Source organism: Pteropus alecto, unplaced genomic scaffold (genome assembly GCF_000325575.1).
Source record: "Pteropus alecto unplaced genomic scaffold, ASM32557v1 scaffold45, whole genome shotgun sequence".
Classification (NCBI taxonomy): domain Eukaryota; kingdom Metazoa; phylum Chordata; class Mammalia; order Chiroptera; family Pteropodidae; genus Pteropus; species Pteropus alecto.
The window spans coordinates 31,587,256-31,597,166 of record NW_006442491.1 but is presented as its reverse complement, the minus strand read 5'-3'; the positions used below and the strand labels follow the sequence as shown (position 1 = coordinate 31,597,166).

General features: G+C 47.1%; 1 protein-coding gene and 1 pseudogene across 1 annotated transcript in view; one reads left to right on the top strand and one right to left on the bottom strand.

Annotated features, from left to right (window-relative positions):
• The window catches only part of PTGIS (prostaglandin I2 synthase), a gene marked incomplete at its 5' end in the record, with an annotated part of 37,891 nt that overhangs the window by 19,495 nt on the left and 8,485 nt on the right, over nt 1-9,911 (top strand). The window contains 2 exons of the mRNA XM_025039738.1: nt 3,758-3,939; nt 9,831-9,908. Of these exons, the coding sequence (XP_024895506.1) occupies nt 3,758-3,939; nt 9,831-9,908 (260 nt within the window). The remainder of the gene's footprint in view (nt 1-3,757; nt 3,940-9,830; nt 9,909-9,911) is intronic.
• On the bottom strand, nt 9,150-9,265 carry LOC112471317 (annotated as a pseudogene).

Genomic DNA, 9,911 nt, shown 5'->3' with positions numbered 1-9,911 from the left:
CCTCCATTGCCCTTTTCTTCATACAGACGGTCCAGGGAAGTCTGGGTAGATGCAGAGGGGCGGGACCCTCCTTCATGCTGGGAGCCGCACCTGGGCTGGTTATAGGAAGGCTCCATCTCCCAGTGTGGGCAGCAGGTGGCGATGTTGGGGAAGGTTTCTCAGGTAGAGGCTGGAGGCTGGTGGGCAAAACCTACCCTTAAACCTTACGGGCACGAGCAGCCTCTGGAAGAGCAATTTGGCAGAAAGAACTTATCGTTCAAGGTCAGCCACTCCAGAGCTTGGGCTCTTAACTGGGCTCCCCTGCCTCTTGTAAAAAAAAAAAAAAATTCAGTATTGCAGAAAAGGGCAATTCTCTTTCAAGAATTGTTATCAATTTGACGTTATCCTTCTAAAATAGTGCTGTCTAGGATGCAAGCCACATAAGCAACTTTACATTTCTTATTAGACGCATTAGCAAAAAAAGTGGAAGAGGTGAAATCAATTTTAATAATACATTTTCTTTAACCCAGTATATCTAAAAATAATAGCATTTCAGCATGTCATCAATATAAAAATTATTGAGATATTTTACATTTTGTCACTCAGGCTAAGACTTTTACTTTTACTCACGGCACATCTCAGTTTGGGCCAGCCACATTTCAAGTGCTCAGTAGCCGTGCGTGACTTGGGGCTGTCCTGTTGGACAGGGCCATTCTAGACCATTCTCCCAGTGTTAAAATACAGTACGAGCCCAAGTTATACTGTGATCCAAATCTACAGTGAGCCACTATTTTCCCAGTGGGAAGGTTTTGTTTTGTTTGTTTTGTCTTTTTTTATTTTTGGTCAACTAAGTATAGAAATGATTAGGAATGGAAATGAAATAGTTAAATTTGCCCTTACAGATGTTGTTGACATCTGTAGTTAAGCTCACACGCTATATAAACTGACCACTTAGAAATTTTGTTTTGTTCATACTTTCACATTCCGGGAAATGGTCGTATTCAGCCTCCACCTTCGACATCAGCATCTCACCCATCAGCAGGCCTGATAGTAGTAACAGCTAATTCATGTGTAAGGTATAGTGTGTGCCCTGTGCTTTTCTAAAGGCTTGATAAATGTTAGCTGATTTGATCTATGGATCCAATACATGCTATGTTTTTTTACCTTTTGTTTCAGTCCAATTTTTTATTGTACAGTGCCATCTTTGGCTCATTTGCCAAATGACATTCACATAACTTCCTTTTTTTAATTGTGGTAACATACACATAACATGAAATCTGCCATTTTCAAGTGTATCATTTTGTGGCTATAAGTACATTCACAGTGTCGCGTCACTGTACCATTATCTATTTCCAGAAAATTGTTATTATCCCAAACCGAAGCTCTGTTTCTATTAAACAGTAACTCCCATATCCCTCTTCCTCAACCCCTGGTAACCTTTATTCTACTTTCTGTCTCTGTGAATTTCCCTACTCTCAGTACCTCATATAAGTGAATCCTAACAATAGTTCTCCTTTTGTGTCTGGCTTATTTCATTTAGCACAATGTTTTCAAGATTCATCCATGTTATAGCATGCGTCAGAATTTCTTTCTTTGTAAAGGCTGAATAGTATTCCGTTGTGTGGATAGACCATACTTTGTTTATCCGTTCATCTGTTGATGGACATTCGAGTTATTTCCTCCTTTTAGCTGTTGTGAATAATGCTGCTATGAACATTTGTGTACAAGTATCTGTTTGGGTCCCTTATTTTAGTTCTTTTGAGTATATAGCCAGGAGTGAAATTGTTGGATTGTATGATAGTTCTATATTTAACTTTTTGAAGAACTGCCAAACTTTTCCACAGTGGCTGGACCATTTTACATTCTCACCAGCAATGCACAAAGTTCCAGTTTTTCCATATCTTTGCTTATTTTACTCATTTTTTTTTTTTTTTTACATTAGCCATCCTGACAGATGTGAGGTGATCTCTCAAAGTGGCTTTGATCAGTATTTCCCTAATGATTAATGGTGTTGAGCATCTTTTCCTGTATTTACTGGCCATTTGCATATCACCTTTGGAGAAATGTCTATTCAAGTCCTTTGCCCATTTTTCGAATTGCATTGTTTGTTTTTGTTGTCGTTGAGTTGTAGGAGTTCTTTATATATTCTGGGTGCTAGAACCCTATCAGATAGATGATTTGCAGATATTTTCTCCTCTTCTGTTGGTTGTCTTTTCATACTGCATTGCTTCGTAAAGTCATCCTTAAAAGCCATGTTCGCAGTGACATTCAACACTTGTAAATGGGCTGTCTGACCTCAGAGAATGCCAGTTATTTCTAAATATGTGTTAAATTTCTGTTCCTCCTTTGTTAGTTCTCTCATCAGATGACTCCGATAAGCATCCAGAGCTAGCATCAACTGAGGTGGCTACAAAGCTTTCTGCACCCTGCACTCACCTGTTTAAATTCTCGTGTGTCTGGCTTCTACCAGCAGAGATTTTGACAAGATTAATCTGGAGTGGGTTCTGGGCATCCAGGCATTTAACACCCCCGAGTTTTAAACTCCAGTGCTCCCAAAGTTGGGAAGCACAGGAAAATAATGTATTTTAGATGAATAATGGGCTTGTTGCTTAAAATTAAGGAGTATGTCACTTGAAACTGTGTCTAGAGGTTGAAGAAAAGCATATGGAGCATATTCTTTGAAAATGTAACTAAGATACTTAAAAAATGTGTTTAACCTACATTTGCTGCCCTTTTAAACACCCTGTGGTATGCAGCCTGGTTTAGAACCACTGGGTGGTTGGGTTTTCCTGAAACACTGCTTCATGGTTCAAAGAAGTCAATGAGAGAGTTTCTAGAACTTTGGAATTTCGTGGCAATCCAAAGCAACTCCCACTTTTCCAAGGAGTGATTTGGAAAAACCAAATCTTATATTGCGCATATAGGTATAAATATAGTCTCATCTTCTAGCATTAGCACAATATATAAATAATAAGCACCTGGCTTTATGCCCTCAGGAGTCTGCCCTTGAGTGCGTCTCTGTTCATAAAAGACTTCTCATAATTTTCCAGAACGTAACACTCCACTGTGAGGTGGTGATTGCTGACTGGTGGTCCGCGGGCCACAGTTGACCTTCAGACATGCTCGTGTGGCTTGCACAGTGATTAAACATTTCTCACTTAGATGCTAACCTTAAAAAACCCTGAGAAGATGCCACATGAACATCTTGATATTCAGCTTCTTCTGAGAACCAGGCTCTCTGGCTAGGGGCACATTGGCCCACAGGGCTGGTTGGTAGAGCTGAGCAGGGGCCACCCCGACCCTCCCATTGCCCACAGCCCTGTCCAGGCCCTTTTTCCTCCTTTACTTTACCTATCTTCTTCGGAGGTAGTTGAGTTTGAGGCCCCAGACCAACCTGGCCCCTCTCGATGGCAGTTAGGTTGTTTCTGATGTCTCCTGAATGAAGCTTTGCTAAGCTCGGTGTTTCATGCTCTTCTCCCTGCTGTGTAAAGAACCACCATTCATTTAATACATATTTACTCAGCACCTACTATGGACCAGGTGCTGGGGACACAGGCGAATGAAACAGACAAGGCCCCTTGTTCCTGTCCACTGGAGGTGAGGCAGTAAGCAAGTCAACGTTTAAAGGGCTTCCCTGCAGCCTCTTTCTCAGAGGAACCTCCCTCCCCCATGGAGGGGAGTCACCCGGAAGACCCTTGGCCTCATAGCAGGTCAGGGCTGGGTGGCCCTGGGCTTGGGTGGATCTGTAACCTCCACCCTCTGTGCTCTGTCTCTGCAGGGGATAAGGACCGTGTGTCCAAGGTCAAAGGTCGACTCTGGAAGCTGTTGTCCCCAGCCAGTGTGGTCACCCGGGCCGACCGGAGCAGCTGGCTTGAGAGTTACCTGCTGCACCTGAAGGAGATGGGCGTGTCGGAGGAGATGCAGGCGCGGGCTCTGGTGCTGCAGCTTTGGGCCACGCAGGTGGGCACGGCGCGTGAGTGGGAGCATGCAGGCGTGGCGTGCGGTTCCGTATGTGAGTGTGGATGTGAGTGTGCACGTGCGTGTGAGTGTACACATGTGTGTGTGCATTTGGTGTGCACTTGTGAGCGTGCATATGTGTATGTGTGCATGTAGTGTGCATTGGTGAGTGTGTACCAGTACGAGTGTGGGTGTGGGTTTGTACACACACGCCAGCCGTCTGCCTCAGTTCCCTGACTCTTAACTGTGAAACAGTATCGTGAACAGGGTCATTCATTCAGTATCGATTTTTTTTTTAATTGGGAAGTGTTACACTTATAGGAAAGTTGTGCGAATAGTTTGATGAACTCATATGATTCTTCCGTTTCTAACCTTTTACCGCTTTTGGTTTCCTTCTCTCTCTCCTCCTGTGAGTATTTTATTGAATCGTTTGCAAATTAAGTTGCGGACATCATGATTCTTTACCTCTAATTACTCCAGCGTGCATCTTCTAGGAGCAAGAATTTCCTCTCACATGGTCACAGGACAATGACCAAGTTTTGCCAGTTGTCCCATAGCACAGGATTATTATCTAACATACAGTCCATATTCCAGTTTTGCCAGTTGTCCCATAGTATCCCCCATGGCTCTTCTCCATCCAGCATCCAATTCAGGATCACGTGATGCATTTAGTCATTCTGCCTTTTTAGTTTTCTTTTATGTGGACTAGTTCCTGTGCCCTTCATTGTTTTCCTCACATTTTCGAAGTGCGCTGACCAGTTATTTTGAAGAGTCATTTAAAGTTTCTGCTGAATACTTACCGTAGACAATCAAGACCCGACTTCGAGTGGACTATGTTTTAGCCGGGGTGGGGGTGGGGCAGACAGTCAAGGAAACATATGTAGGATGATTTTAGATGCTGATATGCAGGATATAAAACAGGGTGACGAATAGTGAGGTCCTGGCGGGGGGCGGTCTACTCTAGCCAGGGTGCTCAGGGAGGCCTCCGAGGAGGTGATGTTTAAACTGAGCCCTGGATAATGAAGAAGAGGACATCTGGGGACTCGGAGAAGGTGAGAGGGGAGAGTATTCCAGGTGGGGGCGACCGCAGACGCAAAGGCCCGGGGGTTGGATCGTGCCAGACGTGTAGGTAACAGCAAGGGGTTGAGTGTGGCTGCTGCAGAGTGAGGCCGGTGAGTGGGACTCAGGGAAGAGGTCATCTGAGGATGTGGGATTATTCTCTGTGCGAGGTGGGAACTCCGGGGGGCGGGGTGGTTCTGAGCAAAGCGGGGGACAGGATCTGAGGAGCACAGGCAGAAGCAGGGACCCCAGTGAGGAGACAGTGACGGCAGGACCAGGCGGTGGCCATGCAGGTGAGGAAATGGATGGATTCTGGAAACAAAGGGAAGTCACCAACAGTGGGTGGCGTGACGGACCAGATGTTAGGGCTGAGGGGGCTGCCTCCCCATCCTGGTTCCTGCCCTCCCCTCGACCCCTGAGCCCGCTCCTCCTCCAGGCCCCACCTCGGCAGTGACAGTTGCACAGGCTGACATTTCTGGGTAATTCCTCTCCCATCGACTTGCAACTTATTTTTAGTTTTCGCTCAGAGCCATTAACTGTCCTTGCAGGCAGAGGCTGGCGAGGGACGGGGGCTGGGTTTGATCGGCACTTGGGCCCCATTAGTGCCTAATAACATATTTATGGGCAGAGATTGGAGCTCCCAACTGCTCCCAGAACCCCTTGTGGAAATGACCTCTGTCAGCGGAACTGGACGCTGGCCTGAGGGCTTGAGTGGCAGAAAGTCCAGGGAACAGCCTTTGACAGGACCAAGAGAACTTGGGGGCAGTACGTCCTCTGAGGTTAAGTCATTGGCAGCGTCCAGAATTCAGACAGGTGGGAAGCCCCTTTGAGAGCACAAATCTTGAGAGCAGGGCCAAGATGCTATGTGGCCCAGGGGTTTCAGGCACAGGCTCTGTGACCAACCTGCCTGGATTTGATTTCTGACTCAGCCACTTCCTGGCAAGTCAGTCCCTTAATTTCTCGGTACCTCGGTTTACTTGTCTTTAAAATGGAGGTGGCAGCACCTTCCTCAAGGTGTCGTGATGGGGATGAAAAGAGGTGATACATGTAAGACTTGTACCTGTGCTTGACAGATAACTAGAGCTCAATAAACCTATACATATTTAGTGAGGGCTCACTGTGTGCCAGGCATCGTTCTAGAAGCTGGGGAGAGAGCAGTGAGCAGAGGCACAATCCCTGCCCTAATAGAGCTGACATTCTGGTGGGAGACGACAGACTATTAATAAACTAGACCGACTATTAATAAAACAGACTATTAATAACAGTACATAAAATATACTAGACATAATAAGTTCTGTGGAGCTAGGGAAGGGGGAAAAGCAGAGGGGAGTGAGGAGGGGCGGCTTTATAGAGGGTGGTCAAGGGTGGTCTCGCCGAGCAGGCGCCATGTGAGCAGAAACTCAAAGGAAATGAGAGAGAAAGCCATGCAGATCTACAGGAAGAGGGCATCCAGGCAGAGTGCCACAGCATGTGCAAAGGCCCTGAGGTGGTGATGAAGGTGACATGAAGGCAGGGAGGTGGCAGGTGCCAGACCATGCAGCGCCCTGTGGGCCACAGGGAGGACTCTGAGATGGGACCCCTCTGAGGGCTCTGAGCAGAGAACCATGGACATGGCCCGTTCTTCTGCTTTAGAGGGGTCATTCTGGCTGCATTGCTGAGAGGCAGAGAGACCAGGGAGGAGCCCACCGCCATATCCATGCAAGAGAGGATGGCACTAAACCAGAGAGGGGAGGGAGATCGATTGGATCCTGGACATATTTCCAGGTAGAGCCAATAGGATTTGCTGTTGGCCGAGATATTGGGAGAGGGTATCGACAACATGGCTCCAGGTGTGGGCCTGAGCAACGGGAAGGATGAAGTTGCCATTAACAAATGAGGTAGATGATGGAGGGAGCAAGTTTTGGGGGAAAAAAACCAGGGGTTTGGTTTTGGGTGTTCTGAGTTTGAGATGGAGAATGGTGGAGGGGTGGAATCTGGAAGAATCTGGAGTTCATGGTCAAGCCTCAGGCTGGAGACATTCGTTTGGGAATTGCGGTGGAGAGATGGTATTGAAACTACCGGACTGGCGGTCACTGGGGACGAGCGTGGATGGGGAAAGGACCAAGCCCTGGGCCTCTCCAGTTGGGAGGTCGGGAAGATGAGTAGGAGCCAGCACAGGAGACAGAGGAGGGATGGCCAGGCGGCGGAAGGGAGCACTGGCCAGAGGCTGAGTGCAGGAAGTGTTCCCAGAAGTTGAGAAATGGTCGTTGCAATTGCTATCACCAGGTCAGAGCCGAGGCGGGAATAATGATTTCAGAAGATACGATGAGCCTGTCCCCGCAGGCTCATCACGGGACAGGCTTCCCTCCCAGGTCTGGGCCTTGGACTTTGTCCGCAGGGGAGGGCACGAGGCTAGACCAGAAGTGTTCCGAGTAAATGAGGCGGCGCCCCACTGAGGGTGCTCAATTCCAGGGCAGCGAATTCAGAATCTCTTACGGTCGTGTGATCACACAGACACATGTGCGTGCACACACGCGCACGCTCACACACATCTGTGCGTTTGAGTGGAAGGTGGTCTTTGTCACCTCCCTAACTGGCCACAGCTTTTTTCCTGAAAGCAGAGATAACTGAGCAGCCTCCTGCTTTGTAATGAATGAGCCGTGGCCTCCATCTGACTATCCCGGCAAGATGAAAAGGCCGTGGCATTGAGTTAACCCAAAGCTGAATTATTTATCGCCTACATTCCTCTGGCTATTGAAGTGATGGACGGCAAGTGACCTCGTTTGTCTCTGCTGGACCCAAGGTGCTAGAGGAAACCTCAAAGAAGGTCCCAGGCCCCTAGTTGTTCTCAAGTCTGGGGGAGGGACCCACGTGAGGGAGAAATCTCTTCTGTGTACCTACTGTGTGCCCAGCCAGCCTGTGGGGGTCACTTGCATCTAGACTCAATGGACGTAGAGTTGTTATTTTAGCAAAAGGAAGGTTCCAAGACCCAGAAGAGGGATTGACTTGTCCAAAGTCACAGGAAGTGAGGAGCTGGGATTTGAACCGAACTTTGCCTGGTCCCTGTCCAGGCCTCTGCCAGCCCACAAGCTGACGTGCAGGCCCCTGGCCCAAAAGGACACAGGTGTTTATTTAACAGATATCATTGAGCCTCTGCTTTATGCTTTATGGTCAGTGCTTAGGGACTAGGGAGTGCTTAATTTTCCTTTTCCGTAAAAGATGTGATAATGGTGCCTGCTCGATGGGAGAACTGAACAGGGAACGTGGCACCTCCTTGGAGCTGCATTCACCACTGCAGCTAAAGAAAAAGAAAGAAAATCGCACCATCATTCGTGCCTTGATGCATTTGTTTACCGCATGTTTTTCCTCTGTGGTTACAATCATGCAGTTTTTTTAAATCCCACTTTTAATTTTACTTAATATTGTATATCACGAGCATTTCTCATGTCCTTTGCAGACCCCTGTAAAAATCAGTCGCTTTTGTTTTGCTTCAAAGTAGCACATTATTTTTAAAAAGTCAAGCAATTTAAAAAGATGTGTGCAGTAGAAAGCCATCCTCCCCCTACCTGTGCTCCCATCCCCTCAGCTTCTGTCCCAGAGGTGGCTGATTATCCTTCTAGGGATAGTCTGTGCTTCTTCACATCCTCTTTAAATGTACATGCCAGCGGTGGCATGCTGAGCCCCGTCCTGCATCTTTGCTGTTTGCACGATTCAGTGCATCTTGGCTACAGTCCCATATCAGTATGCACAGAGCCAGCTTCTTTGCAACAACTTCCTGTGTCATCCTAGGGATGGATCATCATTTATCTTATTGATCTCCTATGGATAGACGTTGCTTCCAATCTTGCTGTTACTTGTGCAAATGTCTTTTTGTCCGTGTGTAGTTATGTCTGTGATAGAAATACTGGGTAAACGTGATGTTTAGTAACTATTTGATATTCTATTATTAGGAGTGTCTAGGATAGTTGTTTATGGTAAACAAAAATCTTCCCCCACATTGAAGTTAGTTTGTGTTCACCCAAGTCTCATTTAAGGGTGTCCCATATGCATTTTTTAAATTATTCATTTATTTATTTGTTTATTTTTTTAGGTGAGGTAACCCTTGGTTGACCTCACAGATTGCAAGGACCTTGTCAGCTTACAATCCCTTATTATTATTGTTTTGTTTTTTTTTACACCTATAGCACCTGGTCTTCCTAGGTGGTCTCCCATACAAGTACTAACCAGGCCTGACCCTTCTTAGCTTCTGAGATCAGGCGGGATCAGGCTTGTTCAGGATAGCATGGCTGGCCCGTAGACCCATATGCATTTCAGCCAGTGCTGAATACCTGAGCCTAGACCTAGAACTGCTGTTCTATCAGTTCTGCCTCATTCTCTTGGCCAGAGCAAGTCACATGCCTGAGCCCAAATTCACGGGGTGGAGAAGTATACTCTTCCTCTTTAATGGGAGGAAGTACAGAGTCACATGCTAAGGGGCATGGCTGCAGGGAAGGGTGGGGACTTGGGCCAAGGATGCAGTCATTCCCAGATGTTAACAACAATCTTAATTGACACACTTTGTTCCTATTATTGACACTTTTTTGAAGATTACCTATGTGACCTCAGAGTCTCAATGATTTTGTTCAAGGTCAAGGATGCCGAGAATGGCCTTGAAGTAGTCTTTAGGCTATACTAAAGCTATAAAGCAGGTCTTGGCCGTGTCTTGAGGCTAAAGATGGACCTGGATTGTCCCTAGACCTGTGGCAAGGGTGGAAGCCCAGGCCTCCTGACCCTCGTGCCGAGGCCAGGGCTGTGTCCGTGGCACACCCCAGATGTGCCCTCTCGGTTAGTACAACAGAGGCTTCTTCTCACCGCAGGGGAACATGGGTCCTGCTGCCTTCTGGCTCCTGCTCTTCCTCCTCAAGAACCCCGAGGCTTTGGCTCCCGTCCGCGGAGAG